The 27584-nt window shown below is 38.3% G+C and overlaps 1 protein-coding gene across 1 annotated transcript in view; it reads left to right on the top strand.

Moving 5' to 3' along the window:
- Positions 1 to 27584, top strand: part of SYT10 (synaptotagmin 10) — a 113186-nt gene that overhangs the window by 19265 nt on the left and 66337 nt on the right. Inside the window, exon 2 of the mRNA XM_070453919.1 lies at positions 14316 to 14673. Within this exon, the coding sequence (XP_070310020.1) occupies positions 14316 to 14673 (358 nt within the window). The remainder of the gene's footprint in view (positions 1 to 14315; positions 14674 to 27584) is intronic.

Below are 27584 nucleotides of genomic sequence, written 5' to 3'. Positions count from 1 at the left end.
TAACTAACCAAGCTTATGCTAACTTTTATTATAATTGCTACCTGGTTGAACAGTTTCTCTGAGCACAACTGGGTAGGAAAATAGAATGTTATTTATTAGCTCTTGAAAAAATAATTTTTACTTAGAAATTTTGGTGTCTAATATAAACAAATTCACTCCTTTTAGTACCAAATAGCATTGGAAGATGTTTCTCTTCTTACTAATCTGTGAATCACCATTCAATCCATACTCATTCCATACCCATGCCTCCTTTCCTCTAGGTGCTCTTGTTTAAAGAAAAAAAAAATTGATAATAGTAACAACCTGTTGTTACCTTTACTATGTTGTTATTACCCATAGTTGTTGGAAACTATGATGTTAAATAATTTACATACATTTCCTTATATAAACCTCAAGCATTCCTATGAAATAAAAAGATAAATTCCCCAATTTTGCTAAGATTCTTAAAGTCTAAACAAGTTGCTCAAAGCCACACAGTGGTGGGGCTGACATTTGAACCCAGGTCAAAATGGTTTCACAGTATAATTATACTATTTTCCTAGTATAAGAATTTCTGCATATTTCTTTCATATCACTCAACTCTTAGTTATCCAGCTGTCTTGAGGTACATAGGCATATCTTTTCAGAGAATTCCCAAAATATGTTTTCAGTAGCTCCATAAAACACTAAAACACTAAAAAAGGTAAATAAAGGGAGTGAGTTTATTTTTAGGCTGGGAACACATGGAGAAGCAAAATAAACACATATCCACAATCCCTTATCCACAATTATGAAACTTCCAAACCTCTAAAAACTGAAAATTATTTTGTAAATTGTCCAATTTGGCACCAACATCTTACCTAAATTGACATTAAGTTGCTTATGGTCTTCAGTGATCCCAGTGTGCCTAATTCATATGTTTCATTACGTATCTATTAATGTGTTTGGTTACTAGATGTTATCGCTGGTAATGTTTACCATAATACCTTCCTAACATCCAAAAGAAAATAATTTTTGAAACCATTGTGTCCCAAGCATTTAGTATGAAAATTATAGGCCAAAAATTATTAATGTTACAGTACTAGTGCTATGGTGGTGGGTGTGCTTTAAAAGCCATTAGTCTACAAGCAATAAATGCTGGAGAGGGTGTGGAGAAAAGGGAACCCTCTTACACTGTTGGTGGGAATGCAAACTAGTACAGCCGCTATGGAAAACAGTGTGGAGATTTCTTAAAAAACTGGAAATAGAACTGCCATATGACCCAGCAATACCACTTCTAGGCATATACACCAAGGAAACCAGATCTGAAAGAGACACGTGCACCCCAATGTTCATCGCAGCACTGTTTATAATTGCCAGGACATGGAAGCAACCTAGATGCCCATCAGCAGATGAATGGATGAGGAAGCTGTGGTACATATACACCATGGAATATTACTCAGCCGTTAAAAAGAATTCATTTGAATCAGTTCTAATGAGATGGGTGAAACTGGAGCCCATTATACAGAGCGAAGTAAGCCAGAAAGATAAAGACCATTACAGTATACTAACACATATATATGGAATTTAGAAAGATGGTAACGATAACCCTATATGCAAAAAAAGAAAAAGAGACTCAGATGTATAGAACAGACTTGTGGACTCTATGGGAGAACCCGGGGGTGGGATGTTTCAAGAGAACAGCATCGAAACATGTATATCTAGGGTGAAACAGATCACCAGCCCAGGTTGGATGCATGAGACAAGTGCTCAGGCCTGGTGCACTGGGAGGACCCAGAGGGATGGGGTGGAGAGGGAGGTGGGAGGGGGGACCGGGATGGGGAATACATGTAAATCCATGGCTAATTCAATGTATGACAAAAACCACTGCAATGCTGTAAAGTAATTAGCCTCCAACTAATAAAAATAAATGGGAAAAAAAATAAAAAAAAAATAAAAGCCATTAGGAACAGAGGAGGCAGAAAGAGCTTCAGGGAAAGATACTATTGGATCTGGTTACTGAAGCATGAATACAAATTTGCCAGGCAGACAGATAGGAGAAAACAATGGAGCCACTTGAAACAGACTGAACAGAAATCAAGAGAGTGTAGTATGTGGCCTGGAGGAGGAGACTAGGCAAGAGAGTGGCAGGTGAATGAAGTTGGGTCAATAGCCAGGGGTCAAATCACAGGATACTGTGGAATGCTATGCAAAGTTTCAATTTGACCCAGACTGGCTAAGGTGACCTGGGAGAATGTTAGGCTAAAAGAGGTAGGAACACAGTTTATCTAAGTTGCATAATAATATAATATATACGTTAATAAAATAACTTTATTCCTGCTATCTTGGTATTACTGATAGTATAGGCTGTCACTTTCAAAAGTGATTTGGTTTTGATGAAGTATTATATGACCAAAAATAGTGAGAAAAGAGGTGTGCTATTGTGCATATATATTTAGTTTTTGTCCACAATTTCTGGCTCACAGCTCCCAAATACCTTAGAATTTCTTTGGTAGCAAGAGCCATAAAGGTGTCTTGTTAGGTTAATGACATGATTTCTGGATCCCAGCTAACGTTGGGTACTGTTTTCCAGAAGATCAGCCATGTGATTAGAGGACTGGAACTTTAGTTCAACCCTGCTGAACCTCTGGGAGGGGAGAAGGGCTGGAGGTTGAATCAGTTGGAGGTTGAACCAATGGCCAATATTTTTTACTCAGCCATGCTAGTATAAAGAAGCCTCTATAAAAACCCCAAAGGATGGGGTTTGAGAGCTTCTATGTTAAACATGCAGAAATTTGAAAACAGTGTGCTCTGAGAGGGCATGGGAGCTTTCTCAATACTTTGCCCAATGAACTCTTCAATCTGGCTATTCCTAAATTATTTCTTTTAATAAACTGGTAAATAAACAAGTTTCCTGAGTTCTATAGGCTTGTCTGGCAGGTTAATCCAGTTTTCATTCCAATCCCAAAGAAAGGCAATCCCAAAGAATGCTCAAACTACCACACAGTTGCACTCATCTCACACGCTAGTAAAGTAGTGCTCAAAATTCTCCAAGCCAGGCTTCAGCAATACATGAACTGTGAACTTCCAGATGTTCAAGCTGGTTTTAGAAAAGGCAGAGGAAGCAGAGATCAAATTGCCAACATCTGCTGGATCATCAAAAAAGCATCCAGATGTTTATAGCAAAAACATCTATTTCTGCTTTATTGACTATGCCAAAGCCTTTGACTGTGTGTATCACATTAAACTGTGGAAAATTCTGAAAGAGATGGGAAAACCAGACCACCTGACCTGCCTCTTGAGAAATCTGTATGCAGGTCAGGAAGCAACAGTTAGAACTGGACATGGGACAACAGACTGGTTCCAAATAGGAAAAGGAGTATGTCAAGGCTGTATATTGTCACCCTGCTTATTTAACTTATATGCAGAGTACATCATGAGAAACACTGGGCTTGAAGAAGCACAAGCTGGAATCAAGATTGCTGGGAGAAATATCAATAACCTCAGATATGCAGATGACACCACCCTTATGGCAGAAAGTGAAGAGAAACTAAAGAGCCTCTTGATGTAAGTGAAAGAGGAGAGTGAAAAAGTTGGCTTAAAGCTGAACATTCAGAAAACTAAGATCATGGCATCTGGTCCCATCACTTCATGGGAAATAGATGGGGAGACAGTGGAAGCAGTGTCAGACTTTATTTTGGGGGGCTCCAAAATCACTGCAGATGGTGACTGCAGCCAGGAAATTAAAAGACACTTACTCCTTGGAAGGAAAGTTATGACCAACCTAGATAGCATATTAAAAAGCAGAGACATTACTTTGCCAACAAAGGTCTGTCTAGTCAAGGCTATGGTTTTTCCAGTAGCCATGTATGGGTGTGAGAGTTGGACTGTGAAGAAAGCTGAGCACTGAAAAACTGATGCTTTTGAACTGTGGTGTTGGAGAAGACTCTTGAGAGTACCTTAGACTGCAAGGAGATCCAACCAGTCCATCCTGAAGGAGATAAGACCTGGGTGTTCATTGGAAGGACTGATGCTGAAGCTGAAACTACAGTACTTTGGCCACCTCATGAGAAGAGTTGAATCACTGGAAAAGATCCTGATGCTGGGAGGGATTGGGGGCAGGAGGAGAAGGGGACGACAGAGGATGAGATGGCTGGATCGCATCACCGACTCAAAGGACATGAGTTTGAGCAAACTCTGGGAGTTGGTGATGGACAAGGAGGCCTGACATGCTGCAATTCATGAGGTCGCAAAGTGTCGGACACGACTGAGCGACTGAACTGAACTGAACTGAAGGAGTAGGTGGTGGGAACCTCCTCCGATCTTTTGCCAGTTGGTCAGAATCCCACAGGTGACAACCTGTGTTTGCTACTGGCATCAGAAGGGGGAGGGACAGTGTTTTGGGACTGAGACCTTAGCCTGTGAAATTTGATGCCACCTCCAGGTAGGCAAACATCAGAATTGAGTTGAATTTTAAGAACACCCAGTTTGTATCCAGGGAATTGTTGGTGGTTTGTGAATCACCCCTCTTCCCACACACACATTGAAATTTGGTAAAAGAACCTAAAAATAGGGGGTATTTTCAGTTATAGACTGAAAACTGTTTCTGTCCTTTCTCCCACCCCACATTATCCTGCAGTCTCCTTATATCTTGGCTTTGGCTCCAACTGAGCAGAACTTAGCCACTGAAGAAGTTAACTGGGTTAAAATATCCAGAAAAAAATATTTAAGTGGGGCTTGACATATATGAAGATTATGAAGCAAATCATAGGCTTCTTTATTTCAAAATTGTAGTTAATAATCAGGAAGCATATTGATATTATATATTTTCTCTTTTACTCAAATTATAGTGCTAAAAATAAACTACAAAATATAAAATATGATCACATATCCTCATCAATGGAATATAAATGGAAAATATAATCAATGTAGCTTTAACTTCAATTGAAAAATTAAGAAAAAATCAGTGTCTGTATATCATAGCATGTTAAAATTAATTTTTATTCAAATAATTAAGAAGCAATAAAAACTTAGAATTATTTCAATTTCTGAATGGATTTGCATCAGCAACAGATTGAGAATTAAACCAGAACCATTTTATCTTACTAATTACAGAAATATAAAATTAAACTACCAATCATTTCCCTATCAGGTCAATGAAAATAAAAATAAAATAATATTTCTCTGAAATTGTAGGAACTGGTAAACTTACATGATGTTTTTATTAGTGAGTCTGAGTTCTGTTTTGAAATATCTGTTGTTGTTGTTCAGTTGTTAAGTCATGTCCGACTCTTCGAGAACCCATGAACTGAGGCACACCAGGCTTCTCTGTCCATCACTATCTCCCTAAGTGTGTTTAAACTCATGTCCACTGAGCCAGTGATGCCATCCAACCATCTCATCCTCCATCACCCCCTTCTCCTCTTGCCTTCAGTTTTTCCCAGCATCAGCGTCTTTTCCAATGAGTCAGCTCTTCGCATGAGGTGGCCAAAGTATTGGAGCTTCAGCTTCAGCATCAGTCCTTCCAATAAATATTCAGGGGGGATTTCCTTTAGGACTGACTGGTTTGATCTACTTGCTGTCCAAGGGGCTCTCAAGAGTATTCTCCAACACCACAGGTCTTAAGCATCAATTCTTCAGTGATAGACCATAAAAGACCATAAAGCCTTTAAGGGTCCAGCACTCATGGTCCAACTCTCATGGTCCAGCTCATTCAAACACGACTGCGGGAAAAGCTATAGCTTTGACTACACAGAGTGTTGTCAGCAAAGTGATATCTCTGCTTTTTAATACACTGTCTAGATTTGACATAGCTTTTCTTTCAAGGAGCAAGCGTCTTTTAATTTAATGACTGCAATCACTATCCACATTGATTTTGGAGCCCAAGAAAGTGAAATCTGATCCTGTTTCCACATTTCCCCCATCTATTTGCCATGAAGTGATAGGATCTAGTTTTTTGATGCTGTGTTTTAAGCTGGCTTTTTCACTCTCCTCTTTCACTTTCATCAAGAGGTTCTTTAGTTCCTCTTCACTTTCTGCCATTAAAGTGGTATCATCTGCATACCTGAGGTTGTTGATATTTCTCCCAAACATCTCAATTCCAGATTGTGATTCATCTAGCCTGGCATTTTGCATGATGTACTCTTCATATAAGTTAAATAAGAAACACAGCAATATACAGCTTTGTTGTACTCCTTTCCCAATTTTGAACTGGTCAGTTTTTCCATACATGTGGGCTTCCCTGGTGGTTCAGTATAAAGAATTTGCCTGCATGCAGGAGCCCCAGGAGATACAGATTCAATCCCTGGGTTGGGAAGATCACCTGCAGGAGGGCATGGCAACTTACTCCAGTATTCTTGTCTGGAGAATACCATGGGCAGAAGAGCCTGGCAGGCTACAGTCAATAGGGTTTTAAAGAGTCAGACACAACTGATACGACATAACATGCACAAATACATGGAGTTATTCCATGTCCAGTTCTAACTGTTTCTTCTTGACCTGCATACGGGTTTCTCAGGAGACAGGTAAGGTGGTCTGGTATACCCATATCTTTAAGAATTTTCCACAGTTTGTTGTGATCCACATTGTCAAAGTCTTTAGTCAATGAAGCAGAAGTAGATGGTTTTCTGGAACCTCCTTGCTTTCTCCACGATCCAACAAATGTTGGCAATTTGATCTCTGGTTCCTCTGCCTGTTTTAAATCCAGCTTGAACATCTGGAATTTCACAGTTCACATACTGTTGAAGCCAGACTTGGAGAATTTTGAGCATTACTTTGCTAGCATGTGAGATGAGTGAAATTGTGCAGTAATTTGAACACTCTTTGACATTACCCTTCTTTAGGATTGGAATGAAATCGGACCTTTTCCAGCCCTATGGCCACTGCCGAGTTTTCCAAATTGGCTGATATATTGAGTGTAGCACTTTAACAGCAATGATATCTTTTAGGGTTTTAAGTGCTCAGCTGGAATTCTATCACCTCCACTTTGTTTATAGTAAGGCTTCCTAAGGCTCACTTTACTTCCCACTCCAGGATTTCTGGCTCTACGTGAGTGACCACACCACAGTGCTTCTCTGGGTCATTAACACCTTTCTGAGTATTCTTGCCATTTCTTCTTAATCTTCTGCTTCTATTAAGTCCTTACCATTTCTGTCCTTTATTGTGCCCATTCTTGTATGACATATTACCTTTATATCTCTAATTTTCTTGGCGAGACCTCTCATCTTTCCCATTCCACTATTTCCCCCTATTTCTTTGAATCATTCATTTAAGAAGGCCTTCTTGTCTCACCTTGTTATTTTCTGGAATTCTACATTCAGTTGGGTATATCTTTCCCTTTCTCCTTTGCCCTTCACTTCTGTTCTTTCCTGAGCTATTTGTAAAGCCTCCTCAGACAACCACTTTGCCTTCTTGCATTTCTTTTTCTCTTATGGTTTGGTCACTGCCTCCTGTACAGTGTTACAAATCTCTGCCTATTCAGGCACTCTATCAGATCTTCTCCCTTGAATCTATTTGTTACCTCCACTGTATATCACAAGGGATTTGACTTAGGTCATACGATGAATGACTAACACTTTCACTGAATGATCTAGTGGTTTTCCTTACATTCTTCCATTTAAGCTTGAACTTGCAATAAGGAGCTCATGATTTGGACCAACTCCAGGTCTTGTTTTAGCTGACTGTATATAGCTTACCATTTTCAGCTGCAAAGAACATAATTGATCTGATTTTCATATTGACCACCTGGTGATGTCTATGTCTCTTGGTATATTGGAAAATGGTGTTTGCTATGACCAGTTCTCTTGGGAAAACCCTGTTAAACTTTGTCCTGCTTCATTTTGTACTCATAGGCCTAACTTCCTGGTAATCCTGGGTATCACTTGACTTCCTACTTTTGCATTCCAATCCGATATAATGAAAAGGACATCTTTTGATTTTTGTTCTAGAAGGTGTGGTAAGTTTTCATAGAACCAGTCAGCTTCAACTTCTTCACCATTAGTGATTGGGGCACAGACTTGGATTACTGTGATATTGAATAATTTGTCTTGGAAACGAACTGAGATCATTTTGTCTGAGCTTGCACCCAAGTACTGCATTTCAGAATATTTTGTTGACTATGAGGGCTATTCCATTTCTTCTAAGGGATTCTTGCCCACAGTAGTAGATATAATGGTCATCTGAATTAAATTTTCCCATTCCTGTCCATTTCAGTTCACTGATTCCTAAGATATCAATGTCCACTCTTTCCATCCCCTATGTGACCACTTCCAATTTACCTTGATTCATGGAGCTAACATTCCAGGTTCCTATGCAATATTGTTCTTTATAGCATTGGACTTTATTTCCATCACCAGGCACATCCACAACTGAGTATCGTTTCTGTTTTGGCCCCGCTGCTTTATTCTTTCTGGAGCTATTAGTAATTGTTCTCTGCTCTTTACCAGTAGCGTATTGGACACCTTTTGATCTTGGGGGCTCATGTTATGGTGTCATATATTTTTGCCTTTTCATTCTGTTCATGGGATTCTCAAGGCAAGAATACTGGAGTGGGTTATCATTTCCTCCTCCAGTGAAATTCTATATTTTATTCTATATTTAAAACTCTATACTTTATGATTACTTGAGAGATATTTTTGTTTATTAGTGCTTGAAATGGACAGAGTCACACCAAACTGAGGTTACTGGTTGCTTTTGAGGAGTGGTGTGTCCTCCTGGATTTACAATGGCGATTAAAAGAAATTAGATTTGTCTTTTAGTGTGCTAGGGCTTCCATAACCAAGTACTACAATGGGTCACTTAAGGAACAGAAAGTTACTCCTCAGAGTTTTGAAAACTAGAAGTCTCAGATAAGTTGTCAGGAGGGTTGATTTCTTCTGAGTCCTCTTCCCATTGGCTTCTTGATGGCTACCTTCTCCCTGGGTCCTTACATGGTCTTCCTTCTATGACTGTCTTTGTCTTAAGCTCCTCATCTTATAAGGACCTCAGATATATTGTGCTAGGGCTCATTCATATGACCTCATTTTGCCTTAATTACTAATTTAAAGGGCACATCTCCAAATACAGTCACATTCTGAAGTCCTGAGTGTTAGGACTTTAATATATGAATTTGGAGGTGGTGGATGGACAGACACAATTCAAGCTATGTTATATCCCTAACATCTTTTATTTAAAACACAGAAACAAAAGAAATTAAGAGTTATATTTGACACTGATGTTAAACAAAGTTGTGAAATAAAAGTATATGGTTATCTAAGTCTAGAAAAGTTCTTCGTGGGATATCTATTTACTCTTCCAAACTTTAAGAGTGCTACAGCACCAGATTGTTAACATTTGTAATTTTAGGAAGGTGAAAATGGAAGTTGGTAGAGGAATATTCTTAACATGTTTCAGTGGATTTTACTTTTTGAAACAGTTGTCAATGTACAGAAACATTTGGGAAGACAGTACAGAGTTTCCATATACCCCACACTTAGTTGCTCCTATTATTAACATTTTACATTAGTATGTGAAACACTAATGTATTTGGTTACAGTTGCCGAACTAGTATTGATACATTGTTAAGTGAAGTCCATACTTTATTCAGATTTACTTTTTCATAATGTTCTTTATTTATTTTTTTTTTATTCCAGGAGTCTATCTAGGATAATTCCATCTAGATTCAGTTCAGTTCAGTCGCTCAGTCGTGTCCGACTCTTTGCAACCCCATGAACCGCAGCATGCCAGGCCTCCCTGTCCATCACCAATCCCCGGAATTCACCCAAACCCGTGTCCATAGAGTTGGCCATGCCATACAAGCATCTCATCCTCTATCGTCCCCTTCTCCTCCTGCCCTCAATCTTTCCCAGCAACAGGGTCTTTTCAAATGAGTCAGCTATTCACATCAGGTGGCCAAGTATTGGAGTTTCAGCTTCGACCTCAGTCTTTCCAATGAACACCCAGGACTGATCTCCTTTAGGATGGACTGGTTGGATCTCCTTGCAGTCCAAGGGACTCTCAAGAATTTTCTCCAACACCACAGTTCAAAAGCATCAATTCTTCTGCACTCAGCTTTCTTTATAGTCCAACTCTCACATCCATACATGACCACTGGAAAAACCATAGCCTTGATTAGATGGACCTTAGTTGGCAAAGTAATGTCTCTGCCCCTTAATATGCTGTCTATGTTGGTCATCGCTTTCCTTCCAAGGAGTAAGCGTCTTTTAATTTCATGGCTGCATCACCATTTGTACTGATTTTGGAGCCCAGAAAAATAAAGTCAGCCACGTTTCCACTGTTTCCCCATCTATTTCCCATGAAGTGATGGGACAAGATGCCATGATCTTAGTTTTCTGAATGTTGAGCTTTAAGCCAACTTTTTCACTCTCCTTTTTCACTTTCATCAAGAGGCTCTTTAGTTCTTCTTCACTTTCAGCCATAAGGGTGGTGTCATCTGCATATCTGAGGTTATTGATATTTCTCCTGGCAACCTTGAATCCAGCTTGTGCTTCTTCAAGCCCAGTGTTTCTCATGATGTACTGTGCATATAAGTTAAATAAGCAGGGTGACAATATATAGCCTTGACGTACTCCTTTTCCTATCTGGAACCAGTCTTTTGTTCCACGTCCAGTTCTAGCTGTTGCTTTCAGACCTGCATACAGGTTTCTCAAGAGGCAGGTCAGGTGGTCTGGTATTCCCATCTCTTTCAGAATCTTCCACTGTTTATTGTGATCCATACAGTCAAAGGTTTTGGCATAGTCAATAAAGAAGAAATAGATGTTTTTCTGGAACTCTCTTGCTTTTTCAATGATCCTGCGGATGTTGGCAATTTGCTCTCTGGTTCCTCTGCCTTTTCTAAAACCAGCTTGAACATCTGGACAAGAGTGAACATTGACATTCTAGGAATCAGCGAACTAAGATGGACTGGAATGGATGAATTTAACTCAGATGACCATTATATCTACTACTGTGGGCAGGAATCCCTTGGAAGAAATGGAGTAGCCATCATAGTCAACAAAAGTGTCTGAAATGCAGTACTTGGATACAATCTCAAAAATGATAGAATGATCTCTGTTCATTTACAAGGCAAACCATTCAATATCACAGTAATCCAAGTCTATGCCCCGACCAGTAATGTTGAAGAAACTGAAGTTGAACAGTTCTATGAAGATCTACAAGACCTTCTAGAACTAACACCCAAAAAAGATGTCCTTTTCATTATAGGGGACTGGAATGCAAAAGTAGGAAGTCAAGAAACACCTGGAGTAACAGGCAAATTTGGTCTTGTAGTACAGAATGAAGCAGGACAAAAGCTAAGAGAGTTTTGCCAAGAAAACGCACTGGTGATAGCAAACACCCTCTTCCAACAACAGAAGAGAAGACTCTACACGTGGACATCACCAGATGCTGGACACCGAAATCAGATTTATTATATTCTTTGCAGTCAAAGATGGAGAAGCTCTATACAGTCAGCAAAAACAAGACTGGGAGCTGCCTGTGGCTCAAATAATGAACTCCTTATTGCCAAATTCAGACTGAAATTGAAGAAAGTGGAGAAAACCACTAGACCATTCAGGTATGATCTAAATCAAATCCCTTATGACTATACAGTGGAAGTGAGAAATAGATTTAAGGGACTAGATCTGATAGACAGAGTGCCTGATGAACTATGGATGGATGTTCGTGACATTGTACAGGAGACAGGGATCAAGAGCACCACCAAGAAAAAGAAATGCAAAAAAGCAAAATGGCTGTCTGAGGAGGCCTTACAAATAGCTGTGAAAAGAATGGAAGCAAAAAGCAAAGGAGAAAAGGAAAGATATACCCATTTGAATGCAGAGTTACAAAGAATAGCAAGGAGAGATAAAAAAGCCTTCCTCAGTGATCAATGCAAAGAAATAGAGGAAAACAGTAAAATGGGAAAGACTAGAAATCTGTTCAAGAAAATTAGAGATACCAAGGGAACATTTCATGCAAAGATAGGCACAATAAAGGACAGAAATAGTAGGGAACTAACAGAAGCAGAAGATGTTAAGAAGAGGTGGCAAGAATACACAGAAGAACTGTACAAAAAAGATCTTGATGACCCAGATAATCACGATGGTGTGATCACTCACCTAGAGCCAGACATCCTGGAATGTGAAGTCAAGTGGGCCTTAGGAAGCATCACTATGAACAAAACTAGTGGAGGTATGGAATACCAGTTGAGCTATTTCAAATCCTGAAAGATGATGCTGTGAAACTGCTGCCCTCAATATGCCAGCAAATTTAGAAAACTCAGCAGTGGCCACAGGACTGGCAAAGGTCAGCTTTCATTCCAATCCCAAAGAAAGGCAATGCCAAAAAATGCTCAAACTACCGCACAATTGCATTCATCTCACACGCTAGTAAAATAGTGCTTAAAATTCTCCAAGCCAGGCTTCAATAATACGTGAACCACAAACTTCCAGATGTTCAAGCTGGTTTTAGAAAAAGCAGAGGAACCAGAGATCAAATTGTCATCTAAATTACCATATCACATTCAATTATCATGTCTCCTTAGTCTCTTTGGGTTATGACAGTATGACAGCTTCTCAGACTTCCTTTTTTTGACAATATTGGGTTTTGAAGAGTACTGGTCAGGTGTTCCATAGAATGTCCCTATACTTGAAAATTCATATTTTTTTCATGATTAGATCTGGGTTATTAATTTGGGAAAGAAGATCACAGAAGTAAAGTGCCATATTCATCACATCATATTAAGGCTATTGACATGATTTGTTACTGTTGATGTTCCCCTTGATCATCTGGATGAGGTTGTATTTTTCAGATGTCACCTGTGTAAAATTATACCATTTTGCCCCCTTTCATACAAAACGTACTTATTAGGTACTCACTAGGAGGAAGTACTCTTTAGGAGGAAGTCACTTTGAACATCCCACAGTTAAGGATTAGAGAGCTGTTTTCCACTTCCTTGAGGGCTGAGTATCTACATAAAGTCCTTGGCATGATTTTGCATGAGAGATTTGTGACTTCTCTCCCATTTATTTATTTATATAATCTTATTAACTTTTTATTGTACTCCTTTTATTTTACACATATACTAATTTTGTAATTATTTTAAAATTCATTAGCAAATTATTAACCAATTTTGGGCTTCAGAAGTTAGGAACACTCAAGCTTATTAGAAAGGACCTATGGAGTTTGAAGAGGGGTTTCGCAGGTAGCGCAGTGGTAAAGAATTAGCTGCCTGCTAATGCAGGAAGTGCAGAAGATGCATGCTGGTTTGATTCCTGGGTTAGGAAGATCCCCGGAGTAGGAAATGGCAACCTGCTCCAGTATTCTTTCCTGGAAGATTCCATGAACAAAAGAGCCTGGTGGGTCCATGGAGACGCAAAGAGTCCAACATGACTGAGTGAGTACATGCACACAGATGGAGTTTGAAAATACAACACATTGTGTACTCTTTCTCTGTTAGTAATGTGTCCCAGGTGGTACTAGTGGTAAAGATGCTGCTTGCCAGTGCAAGAGACATAAGAGACATGAGTTCAATCCCTGGGAAGGTTTCCAGGAGAAGGGCATGGCAACCCACTCCCGTATTCTTGCCTGGAGAATCCTATGGACAGAGGAGCCTGGCAGGATACGATCCATAGGGTCACAAAGAGTCAGACATGGCTGAAGCTGCTTAGTACACACACATTCTCATTTAGACCATAGAAAGCAACTTATACAAATATTTAGCATTAATACTGCTTAGAGAGTAAGAACGTTGCATCTGCAGATCAAAGATGAAGCCGACAGAAGGCTTTCTCGTTGTATACAGTCTCAGAGAATGTTAGGCTTCCTGACTTCAAGGTAGGTTGCAAGGAGCTAACCTTCATTTTGCAAACTCTTGGACCCCCTTGTCCTATACTTGGAAATGATATGGATATATCATGCTTTTCTTGTATACAACTGGAAACTTCCTGGGATAGAATTTTTCAATTGTTTCCTTTGAATATATATATATATATATATATATATATATATATATATATATATGAAGTATAATTGTTTTGCAATATTATGTTAGTTTCCTCTGTACAATGAAGTGAATGAATTATATGTAAATATACATATTTCCCCTCCCTCTTGGACCTCCTTCCCACCTCCCCCCATCCCACTTATCTATGTCATCAGTGGTATAGATGAACCTATTTCCAGTATAGGAATGAGATGCAAACATAGAGGACAAACATAATTATTAATATTTTCTCCCTACAAAACTAGCTAAAAGTAAATTTTGAAACTCTAAATCAGCATACTATTAATAATAACCTTAATATCACATTATCCCCCAATTACTGCTCTTTTATATATATTATCAATAACAATATTTCTCATACATTGTAATTTTTTTCCAGATATTTCAGTCAGCCTGTTAGCAGTTGTTGTCAGCTTTTGTGGCCTGGCCTTGTTGGTTGTTTCACTTTTTGTCTTCTGGAAGTTATGCTGGCCTTTCTGGAAGAGCAAACCCATGACTTCCAACATCAGTACCCTTCCACAGAGCTTGTCAAGTGCTCCCACTGAAGTTTTTGAGACTGAAGAGAAAAAAGAGATTAAAGAAAATGGAGAACCAGCACTAAAAGTTATTGAGCCTGCAATAAAAATCAGCCACACTTCCCCTGATATCCCAGCCGAAGTCCAAACTGCTGTAAAAGAACCTTTAGTTAAACATGCACGTGTGCAAAGACAAACAACTGAGCCTACATCTTCATCCCGGTAAGGAAAGATCAAATAAACAAAACTATTTGGGCTGTGTGTGTGTCTGTATTTGTGTGTGTTGTATGTGATTTTCTAAGGGAGAAAAACTGAGGTGGGAAGGGAGAAAAGACAAACAAGAGAAATGAGAAAGACAGAGGAAAGTAAATAATAGAGTAATGAGGGAATTGATAGGACAGAATAAATAGGGATGAAGTGAAAGAAATTGAGGACAAAGTCAGACAGAGAGTGGTACCATGAAAGGTAGAGGTTTCATTAAAATAATTTAATTAGAGGTTTATTTATGGCTTTTTCCTTTGAAATATTTTTGGTTGATTTCCAGTCTTTCAATTTAGTTTAATACAACCAATAAATATCAAGAAATCAGCCATTTGCCTTGTGTTCCATTAAATCATCTACAAGTTCACAATCAAAACCGAGTAACAGAGGCTAATGTTTAGTTTACACTTGTTTAGCACCTATACCATAAACTGCTAGAAAATTTCATTGCTTATTGGAACTCATAGACCAAACTATTATGGTAAATTCCAGAACAGCTTTGGTGACTATCATAAGCATAGCAAGAGTGTACATGAAGGGAAGACAGAGTGATACATTTTAAGGAGGTACAATTTAATTCAGCCTGGAAAAATCAGCAAAAGTTTACTTGAACAAAAACAACTTGCTATAGTGTATTTCAAATTGTGTTAACTGTAAATGGGAAAAAGATTCTTATGAAAAGACTTTTTTCTACTAAGTATGGTCTTCAATCTTTAATATGAAAAACCAACATGTTATTGTAATAGTAGCACTGTTTCTGATAATAACAGTCTAATAGTAGCAGTGTTTTTCTGATTCCCAGATGTAACAACTAGTTTTACCCTAGGGACATGGTAAAAATCAAAAGCAATGGGAGTAAGTGATGTTTTCTGCTAGACAATTGACTTCCTAATCTTACCTTCCTATCTCTCTAAATCAAAGATGCATTCATGCTTTCTGACATGACGCACTTTTTGTGGATTTGGAAATCTATCAAGTTGAAAAACTACAAGGGTCATGTTTGCTATTAGGATTGAAAGAATATTCAATATATCTTTTGTAAAATTTTTTAAAAAGGATTGTATCTATAAATAAACCATCTTCTTTCTGAGATAAATTCCAGTGAGATAAGTAAGAATAGTTGTTACTTCAGGGATGAGGAACTTTGGGGTAAGGAGGATGGATGGAAGTGTTATACTTTTCAAGCTATTTAAATTTTATAACCTAGATGTGCTTCGTGTTTAGTTGCTATGCTGACAGGTTTTCCTGAGCACTGCATTCATTCACTTTTGTGGCCCAGTATACATTAATTTAAATTTATCTATGGATAGTTAACTCTAAAATAATTATTCCATATGCTTCTTCTTTATATTTATAGGAAAAATGCTTTAAAATTATTTCATGTAGTTATTTGATTATCATTACTATCTTTACTATCAAAACTTCAAACTGTGGCCAAATATGATATTTAATGAAGCCTTAACATACTCAGAAATTTCAGGGTAAAAATATTCAATTAATCTACAAGATATTTTTTAAAATATTGATACTCTCTGTGACTATATATCAACTTAGTGTTCAGAATTATTCAAATATTTCAGTGGATAAGTGCACCCCACATAAAGACACTCAATTAATGAAGATAACTTGGGCTTCTCAGGTGATAATCTGCCTACCAATGCAGGAGACACAGAATACATAAATTTATACCCTGGGTCAGGAAAATGTCTTGGAGGATGAAATGACAACCCACTCCAGTGTTCTTGCCTGGAAAATTCCATGGGCAGAGTAGCCTGTCAGGTTGCAGTCCATGGGGTTGCAACGAGTTAGATACAACTGAATGACTGAGGATGTACAATAAGAAAAACTTGCCTTTCTTTGCTCAATTTTTTTTTAGAAACCTCAGAAAAATAAAACACTATCTCCAAAATATTATCTGTTGAATGTAAACAAACAACTTATCCAATTATCACTAGCTTCCCTGGTAGCTCAGATGGTAAAGCGTCTGCCTACAATGCAGGAGACTCGGGTTCGATCCCTGGGTCAGGAAGATCCCCCTGGAGAAGGAAATGGCAACCCAGTCTAACATTCTTGCCTGGAAAATCCCAGGGACTGAGGATCCTGGTAGGCTACAGTCCACGGGGTCACAAAGAGTCGGACACGACTGAGCGACTTCACTTCACTTCACTTCTGGGGAGAATGAATGAATACATACTGAGAACACAAGTTTGAAGAATTAGTTTTGGATGCAGAATTGCTGTCTAGAAATAAAATACAGTAGAGAGTGACAACACGTCATTTTAGCACTAAATTTCTCAGTCAGTCAGTCACCCAGTCATGTCTGACTCTTTGTGACCCCATGGACTGAAGCCCACAAAGCTCCTGTCCATGGAATTCTCCATGGAATTGTCCATGGAATACTGCAGTGGACTGTCATTTCATACTCCAGGAATTTCTCAGTAATTATATGAAATCAAATCAGAAAAAAATCCTTTTTTCTACTAATCCTAAAAAACATAAAGATGGCATTGTACATATGTCTCATATTTTTTTAAGAGAAAAAGTATAATACAGATTCACAGTTTTTCTATAAGTTTGATATCATTGGCCTCTTTCAATTTCCTTGTTTATGAATGGTTGGGGAAGGAAGAAAATGAAATATCATTTTTGAGTGCTTGCAGTTTAGTCACCATGCCAGCATCCTTTCTGCTAATCCTCTGCCAGCCTGCATGAAGTTAATATTATTAATTATCCCTATTACTTGTGAGTTAACTGAAACCCAGAGAGACTTTAAAAATTTCCTAAAGAAATGCAGCTGGTGAATATTAGAATTCACATTTATCCAGATTGATGGAACACATTTTTAGAGTTAAAGCCAAGGAGATATGGTTTTTTTCACAATCAAAGATGTTACAAACAAGGACCTGCTGTATAGCACATGGAACTCTTTTCAGTGTTATGTGACAGCCTGGACAGGAGAGGAGTTTGGGGGAGAATGGATACATGTATATGTATGGCTGAGTCCCTTCACTGTTCATCTGAAACTATCACCATATTGTTAATCAGTTATACCCCAATACAAAATAAAAAGTTTAACAGAAAAAAGATGGTTACAAAGTCCACTGAGGACAGGTAGCTTGGAGGTTGGCGAATGAGGGCATCTTCCTGCTCATTCTGCTCAGTTAGAAATGTGGAATTATATGTGGTTATCATGACTAGCTAGTCATGATTTTAATCTGTTTGACCTTGGGATGAATTTCTTGCAGAAAACTTGATTATTTCTTTTTTTTTTCATTTATTTTTATTAGTTGGAGGCTAATTACTTTACATCATTACAGTAGTTTTTGTCATACATTGAAATGAATTAGCCAGGGATTATTTCTATTTCTCAAAATTCCCCATCTATGTTAATTACTTCATCATACTAAAATTACCTTTATATATAGAGGAAGGGGAAATTGCTGAGTTTATTATACAGACAGAGAGCTTGAGGGCACATTATTATAAATTGGATTATTCTGCTCAAATGCTAACTTTTCATTGAAGTTTAGCAATATCAGGAGCCCTCCCCCCCCAACCCACACAGTAATTTAACTTTAATGCTTGGTTCTCTCACCTTATTAGGATATCCCAGCTCTAGTCTGATTAGGACTCCCTTTTATTTGGCTTAGACAATAGATGACAAGCATCATATTCTCTCAACTTTTACTTGTCTCTATTATTAAGTGGCATCCTAATTAGTTAACACACTAGAAACTATCACATTTCTCAAGTTCTCATCTTGCTTTTCAAATATTTGGACATTTGACCTCATCAGCCTGCTGGCAGCCCAACAGCCAAACAGATGTCTGTGTATTTCTTATTATTAACATTATTCTAGCATCTATCTTGATTGCTTTTTCATTCATCCAGTAGTCTTACTTAATAGATATATTCAGTAGATATAACTTTTAAGTATAGTTAGGGTATTCTGCATACTCTATCTGATCTGCAACTCTAGGGAACTGAAAAAAACATCCACAACATAATGCAGAAAGATAAGAAACATAAGAAATTACAATATTCAAAATTACAAGTACATACTGTGTGGTGGAAAATGTGGATTTAAGAGAATAGAAAAATCATTGCCAGCTGAGGCATGGATCTGAGGCCAAAGGAAACTAGAAATTCACATAAATGGCAATTTGAAGAGGGTATGAATTCCAGATGGAAACATTTTATATGGAAAGACACAGAATAGGAAATCTTGCTATGAAAACATCAGGTAAGTTGCCTTGATCAGAAAATAGAGGTCAATTGAGGAATAATTGAAGATAAAGTCAGTTGGAATTAAAGTCTGAGAAGGGCTTGAAATCATGGACAAAATGTTCAAGGTCTGTCCTGTCAAAAATATTTGTGTCAGAAGAGTCTTTTGGTTAAAGAGCTGTGTTTAGTAAAATTAATTTGACAACAGTTTGTAGGGCAGGCTGTAGAAAAAGACATCTATTTTGAAAGTAATATAGTAGTTCGGGCATGATAAAAATCAGGAAGTTTCAAACAACAACAAAAGGAAAACTGAGAAAAGTTATAAAGGAAGAATCTAAGATTTCATAAAAAATATTGTGACACTTCTATCATTCCACATCTATTCCAATCCTAGACTAAAAGCTTGAAATTCAAACTTTTGATGTTTGATGTATGTGTCTGATGATGCCAAGCTGCCATTATAATGTTTAAGGTTCATATTTCCTCACACATATAGCCCTGCCTTCTTAGGCAGAAAATCTGCTGATATCACTTCTGCATTTCTCTTGACATCTAGACAAAGCATTATAGAAATTCAGGACATATTTGTTGAATTTAAAAAGTCAGTAAATGAATTTGATGACTTCATCTTATCTATCCAAATGGGTCTTTCATGGTTGTCAGTTAAAAAGGTGCTTGGTCTTTTCATCATCCTCCTGTAGATCTCAACTGTATTCTTCTGTGCTTGTTTCCCTTATCTAGAATGAAAAACTATTTTATTCACTATAAGATCTTTAAGGAAATAAAACTTTTTCTATCCAATTATCAGTTATTGTCCTTTAAAGTCATATCTACAGTCTAGCAATTGTTTATTGTCTTAATGTTGATCTCTAGCTGATTGCTGTATCTAATAGGATAACTTTTCAGAGAGCCAGTATGTATATAACCTACTTTAATGTGCTCTTTTTCCCATCATTGAAAGACACTGAGAGTGTTAGTTGCTCAATCATGTCTGACTCTTTATGACCCCATGGACTACAGCCCGCCAGGCTCCTCTGTCCGTGGAGTTCTTCAGGAAAGTATACTGGAGTGGGTAGCCATTCCCTTCTCCAGAGAATCTTCCCAACCCGGTGACTGAATGCAGGACTCCTGCATTGCAGGTGGATCTTTACCATCTAAGCCACGAGGGAAGGCCCAATTTCCATCACTGGGTAAGTGCATAATAAGTAGCAAGTGGATGATTTTGATTGATTATCTCTCCACTTTGCTCTGTTAAAGACATCATCAGCTGGTGAGATAATAAGTGCTAATATTCAGAGGAGATTAATGATGGCTAAACCTAGGTCAACTCCCTAGGATGAGTATAAGGAACAATTTTCTGTGCATTCATTACTATTGTGAAATGAGGTGAATTGTAAGTGGCAAAATAATTTGTTGAGGATGAGAAATTATGTTGGTTAATCACTGTTAGAGAGGATTCTAAGTACCTACTGAAAATAATTAAAGAAATCATTGACTTATATGTACTGATGGATTTACATTAGCCATGGTTTCTTAGAAAAGCAATTCTTAAAGTCATCACAAATAAAGTTAGAAAGAACTCTCAGAAATAAATTATGTAAAAATATTAAAAATATATAAAACTGGATTGCATAGTTTTCTTTAAGAGACTTTTTAAAAATTAAATCCTTCTCAAAAGATAGCAAAAGTTGCAATTTTCATCCCAGGATACTGAACAGAGTGGGAAATAAGATGTTACACAAATGAAGAGTTTAGAAGATATTTAACTAGCTAGGATATCATGACCAGAGCAACAGGAGAACCTCAAATCTGTTGTTGTTCACTCACTCAGTGTGCTCAACCCTTTGTGACCCCATGGGCTGAAGCACATCAGACTTCCCTGTCCTTCACTATCTCACGGAGTTTACTCAAACTCATGTCCATTGAATTGATGACACCATCCAACTATTTCATTATCTGTCACCCCCTTCTTCTCCTGCCCTCAATATTTCCCAGCATCAGAGTCTTTTCCAATAAGTCAGCTCTTTGGAATCAGGTGTCAAAATATGGGAGGAAGCTTCAGTTTCAGCATGGGTCCTTCCAGTGAAAATTCAGGGTGGATTTACTTTAGAATTGACTGGTTTGATAGCCTTGCTGTTCAAAGGACCCTCAAGAGTCTTCTCCAGCACCATAGTTCTAAAGCATCAATTCTTTGGTGCTCAGCCTCCTTTATGGTCTAACTCTTTTTTTTTTTTTTTTTCATTTATTTTTATTAGTTGGAGGTTAATTACTTTACAATATTGTAGTGGTTTTTGTCATACATTGATATGAATCAGCCATGGATTTACATGTATTCCCCATCCCGATCCCCCCTCCCACCTCACTCTCCACCTGATTCCTCTGGGTCTTCCCAGTGCACCAGGCCCGAGCACTTGTCTCGTGCATCCAGCCTGGGGTGATGATCTGTTTCACCCTAGATAATATACATGTTTCAATGCTGTTCTCTTGAAACATCCCACCCTCGCCTTCTGCCACTACTTTTAAATACACAATCTAGGTTTGTCAAAGCTTTTCTTCAAAGGAGCAAGCATCTTTGAACTTCGTGGGTGCAGTCACCATCTGCAGTGATTTTGGAACCAAATAAAATAAAATCTGTCATTGTTTCTGCTTTTCCCCCATCTATTTGCCATGCTCAGTGGCAAAGAATCCATCTGCAATGAAGGAGACCTGGGTTCAATCCCTGGAGAGGGAAATGACAACCCACTCCAGTATTCTTGCCTGGAGAATACCATGGACCCAAGAGCCAGGCGGGCTGCAAAGAGGGTCGCAAAGAGTCGGAAACGATTGAAGCAACTTATCAAGCACACACAATGGGACTGGATACCATGATCTTTGTTTTTTGAGTGTTGAGTTTTAAGCCAGTTTTTTCACTCTCCTCTTTCACCTTCATCAAGAGATCCTTTAGTTCCTCTTTGCTTTCTGCCATTAAGGTAGTGTCCTATGCATATCTGAGGTTATTGATATTTCTCCTGGCAGTCTTGATTCCAGCTTATGATTCTTCCAGCCCAGTATTTTGCATGATGTACTCTGCATATAAGCTAAGTAAGCCATATCTAGCTCCTTGAAATAACAATTCATAAAATATACTGTACAGATGCTTGAGGTGGTTAAATAATCTCCTTTAGGAAGCATATGCTTTTGGTATATAACTTTTGAAATGGAGTGGCTCTTTGAACCAAGGTCAGAGATAAAACCTTAGAAGGTATAAAAACTAGGAGATGTTGCTTAATAACACTGATAAATATTATTTCCTCTTTATAAGCACCAATTATAAATTGGTTAGGGCTTCCCTGGTAGCTCAGCTGGGAAAGAATCTGATCGTAATGCAGGAGACTCTGGTTCAATTCCTGGGTCAGGAAGATCTTCTGGAGAAGGGATAGGCTACCCACTCCAGGATTCTTGGGCTTCCCTGGTGGCTCAGAAGGTAAAGAATCTGCCCACAATGCGGGAGACCTCGGTTAAGTCCCTGGGTTGGGAAGATCCCCTGGAGGAGAGCATGGCAACCCACTCCAGTATTCTTGCCTGGAGAATTGCTATGGATAGAGGAGCCTGGGGGCTACAGTCAGTGGGGTTGCAAAGAGTCAGATGTGACTGAGTGACTAAGCACAGCGCAGCACATAAATTGGTTAGGCACTCTTATTCATAGTACAAATAATTCTTGGGAGGTTGACTTTTATTAGTCATAAGATCTTTTAGTAATCATTTCATACAAACTCCAACAGATATTTCCTGAATCCCAGCTTGTGATTATTATGAAATTCATGAAAAGATTAATAAAACTTATTTTCTGCTATTATAAAGAATACTAGTGGAAGGGTTGGGGATTGGTAGATAAATCTGAAGATAGGATATTTCAATACACTCTTTGCAGTATGCTCAAGGAGTTGTGAAGGTACAGAAGGAGGGCCCCAGAGTGGTAGGTAAATTCATTTGAAGGATTTTAACATTTTTCTTCAAATCCTAGCTGAGCTCACTAGGAGAGAGGCTCATGATAGACATAAACATACTTAAAAGTAAGGGACAGCCTAAATGACATGTTGAGCATAGAAAGTTAAAGCTAAAATACATAATTATAAGGTCAAAAGACCTTATACAGGATGTAGCAATACCAAACAAAATATTCTTGGTTTTATTATTCTGACAAGCTGTTATTGTAAGATTATTAATATTTTTTTAAATTTAGGCTTTTGTATTGCACCATTCTTTTAATATAAAATATTATGTTCTCAGAACTTTATTTGTAGATAAAAAACTACCAAGAAAAATTCCCCAGCCTACTTACTTCATATGCATTCCTTTAAATATATGATACATCAAAAGCAATTGCTTATCATCTCTTCTTTTGATTTATAAACATTTTTTAACATGATAAATGGTCAAAGGACAAGTATTTTCTGAATACCAGCATTCATTTTATTAACTTCTATTAAAGAACAAGTTTCCTTGAACAGAATAAAGATAAGTTACTCAAATTAATTTTAACCATTATATTTCATAATTGAGAAGAAAAGCAGTTTCTCTCTCCAAACAGCTTTTATTATTATTGGATTGTTAGTCATATAGCTAAAGTTTTCAGGGAAAAAATTTTAACTTTTTTATTCAACTATATTTATAGAGCAGGACTTCCCTAATTGCTCAGGGGTAGAGAATCCATCTGCCAATGCTGGAGTCTTGAGTTTGATCCCTGGGTCAGGAACATAACCTGGAGTAGGAAATGGTAACCCACTCCAGTCTTCTTGCGTTTTTGCCTGGACATTCTCATGGGCAGAGGACCCGAGGGCTACAGTCCATGGGGTTGCAAAAGAATCAGACACGACTTAGCAACTAAACAACACCAACAACGGTATGTGCGCGTGCGCACGTGTGCACATGTGTGTGTGTGTATTCAGTTCAGTTCAGTCGCTCAGTTGTGTCCGATTCTGTGACCCCATGGACTGCAGCACTCCAGACTTTCCTGTCTATCACCAACTCCCAGGCCTTGCTTAAACACATGTCCATTGAGTCGGTGATGCCACACAATCATCTCATCCTCTGTCATCCCCTTCTCCTTCTGCCTTCAATCTTTCCCAGCATCAGGGTCTTTTCCAATGAGTCAATTCTTCACATAGGATGGCCAAAGTATTGGAGTTTCAGCTTCACCATCAGTCCTTCCAATAAATGTTCAGGACTGATTTCCTTTAGGCTTGACTGGTTGGATCTCCTTGCTGTCCAACGGACTCTCAAGAGTCTTCACCAACACCACAGTTCAAAAGCATCATGTTGTCGCACTCAGCTTTCTTTATAATCCAACTCTCACATCTATACATGACTACTGGAGAAACCATAGCTTTGACTAGATGGACCTTTGTTAGCAAAGTAATGTCTCTGTTTTTTTAATATACTGTCTAGGTTGGTCATAACTTTTATTTCAAAGAGCAACTGTCTTTTAATGTCATGGCTGCAGTCACCATTTGCAGTGATTTTGTAGCCAAAGAAAATAAAGTCTAACACTGTTTCCATTGTTTCCCCATCTTTGCCATGCAATGATGGGACCAGATGCCATGATCCTAGTTTTCTGAACATTGAGTTTAAGTCAGCTTTTTCACTCTCCTCTTTCACTTCCATCAAGAGGCTCTTTAGCTCTTCACTTTCTGCCATAAGGGTGGTGTCATCTGTGTATCTGAGGTTATTGATATTTCTACCATCCAGTCTGTTGTTCCATGTCTTATTCCAAATGTTGCTTCTTGACCTGCGTGCAGACTTCTCAGGAGGCCAGTAAGGTGGTCTGGTATCCCCATCTCTTGAAGAATTTTCCACAGTTTGTTGTGATCCATACAGTCAAATGCTTTGGCATACTCAATAAGTAGATGTTTTTCTGGAACTCTCTTGCTTGTTTGATGTTCCGACAGATGTTGGTGATTTGATCTCTGATTCCTCTGCTTTTTTGAAATATTTCTTGACCATCTGGAAGATCACAGTTTATGTTCTGTTGAAACCTGGCTTGGAGAATTTTGTGCATTACTTTGCTAGCGTGTGAGATGAGTGCAATTGTGCAATAGTTTGAGCATTCTTTGGCATTGCCTTTCTTTGAATTGGAATGAAAACTGACTTTTTCCAGTCCTGTTGTCGCAGCTGAGTTTGCAGTTTGCTCAGCAGTGGCTAAACTCAGCAAACTATATATACATCTTCTGGCTGGATTCAGACCATACTTTGAAGATAGAACAAACAGAATATGACACATTAGCTTGGGCATGAGTAAGAAGAGGAAGTTAAGACTGACTGCAATGTTTCGACCTGAGCATCTGGAAATATAAAATTGATAAAGATGAGACTGAGAATGGAGTGAGTCTGAGAGCCAAGAACAGGAAATATGGAACTGTTTTGTTTAAGGATTTTGCTTGAAACCTTAGTTGAAAAATTGAATGGGCAACCAGAAAATGACTCTGAAACTCTAGAGAAATTTGTGATACATACTTAAATTTGGAATCCATATAGAGCTGATGTTCAGACTCAGGGGATAATATTATCAAAGGGGTGAGTGTATATAAGAAAGAAAAATCAAGGGATGAATCCCCAAAGTACTTCAATATTAAGTAATCAGGAAAAACACAGTGGACTGAGAAGTAAAGACTAGTAAAGTAGAAGGAAAACCAAGAGAGTACAATCTGAAAGCCAAGTGAAGAGAGTAGGTAAGAAACCATGTATTAAGCTGGGTTTAGTAATGTGGAGGAGATACTGTGGACATTTTCAAGAGCAATTATGTCAGAATTGGTGTGTGAAAATCTAATCAACATGTGTTTACATAGAATGGAAAGAAATAAATTGGATAGTGCACGAACTATCCTCAACTCTTTCAAGGAGTGTGGCTGCAAACATGTTAAAGAAACAGCAGTACAGATAGAGGAAGTGGGTTGTTTGGAAAATTCCTTTAAGATAGCAGATATAACAGTATCCTCTTGTGCTGATGGCAATAATCTGGTAAAGAGGCATTAATAATGCTGGAATCAAAGAGGAGCAGTCTTTAAAATGACATGACAGAAAATGGGAATTAGTATACAAGTGGACAACTGGCTTTAGATAACAGCATGGGTGTGATCACTCACCTAGAGCCAGACATTCTGGAATGTCAAGTGGGCCTTAGGAAGCATCACTATGAACAAAGCTAGTGGAGGTGATTGAATACCAGTTGAAATAATTCAAATCCTAAAAGATGATGCTGTTAAAGTACTGCACTCCATACACCAGCAAATTGAGGAAACTCAGCAGTGGCCACAGGACTGGAAAAGGTCAGCTTTCATTCCAATCCCAAAGAAAGACAATGCCAAAGAAAGTTCAAACTACTGCACAATTGCACTCATCTCACATGCTAGCAAAATAATGCGCAAAATTCTCCAAGTCAGGCTTCAACAGAATATGAACTATGAACTTCCTAATGTTCAGCTGGATTTCAAAAAAGCAGAGGAACCAGAGAGCAAATTGCCAACACCCACTGGATCATCAAAAAAGCAGCAACCTTATCTGCCTCCTGAGAAATCTGCACGCAAGGCAAGAATAAAGAGTTGGAACCAGACATGGAACAACAGACTGGTTACAAATCAGGAAAGGAATACATAAAGGTTGCATATTGTCACCCTCCTTATTTAACTTATATGCAGAGTACATCATGAAAAATGCCAGACTGGATGAAGCACAAGCTGGAATCAAGATTTCTGGTAGAAATATCAATAACCTCAGATACACAGATGACACCACCCTTATGGCAGAAAGTGAAGAGCTAAAGAGCCTCTTGATGGAAGTGAAAGAGGAGAGTGAAAAAGCTGACTTAAAACTCAATGTTCAGAAAACTAAGATCATGGCATCTGGTCCCATCACTTCATGGCAAAGATGGGGAAACAATGGAAACAGTGTCAGACTTTATTATCTTTGGCTGCAAAGTCACTGCAAATGGTGACTGCAGCCATGAAATTAAAAGACACTTTCTCCTTGGAAGAAAAGCTATGACCAGCCTAGACAGTATATTAAAAAACAGAGGCATTACTTTGCTGACAAAGGTTCGTCTAGTCAAGGCTATGGTTTTTCAAGTAGACACGTTTGGATGTGAGAGTTGGATTATAAAGAAAGCTGAGTGCCGACGACAGGATGCTTTTGAACTGTGGTGTTGGTGAAGACTCTTGAGAGTCCGTTGGACTGCAAGGAGATCCAACCAGTCATCCTAAAGGAAATCAGTCCTGAATATTTATTGGAAGGACTGATGGTGAAACTGAAACTTCAATACTTTGGCCAACTTATGTGAAGAACTGACTCATTGGAAAAGACCCTGATGTTGGGAAAGATTGAAGGCAGGAGGAGAAGGGGAACACAGAGGATGAGATGGTTGGATGGGATCACCAACTCAATGTACATGAGTTTGAGCAAGCTCCAGGAGTTGGTTATGGATAGGGAAACCTGGTGTTCTGCAGTCCATGGGGTCGCAAAGAGTTGGACATGACTGAGCAATTAATCTGAACTGAGCAGTATGGATGATTAATCTTTTAGCAATCAGAAAGGTAGAATTTATAAATTATATATATATATATATATATATATATATATATATACATACAGATACAGATACTGATAACAGAGTTGAT

The sequence above is a fragment of the Odocoileus virginianus genome, chromosome 23 (assembly GCF_023699985.2).
Source record: "Odocoileus virginianus isolate 20LAN1187 ecotype Illinois chromosome 23, Ovbor_1.2, whole genome shotgun sequence".
In the NCBI taxonomy this organism is placed as follows: Eukaryota; Metazoa; Chordata; class Mammalia; order Artiodactyla; family Cervidae; genus Odocoileus; species Odocoileus virginianus.
Note: the sequence above shows the minus strand (reverse complement) of the source record. Positions and strands in the feature narration are given on the sequence as shown.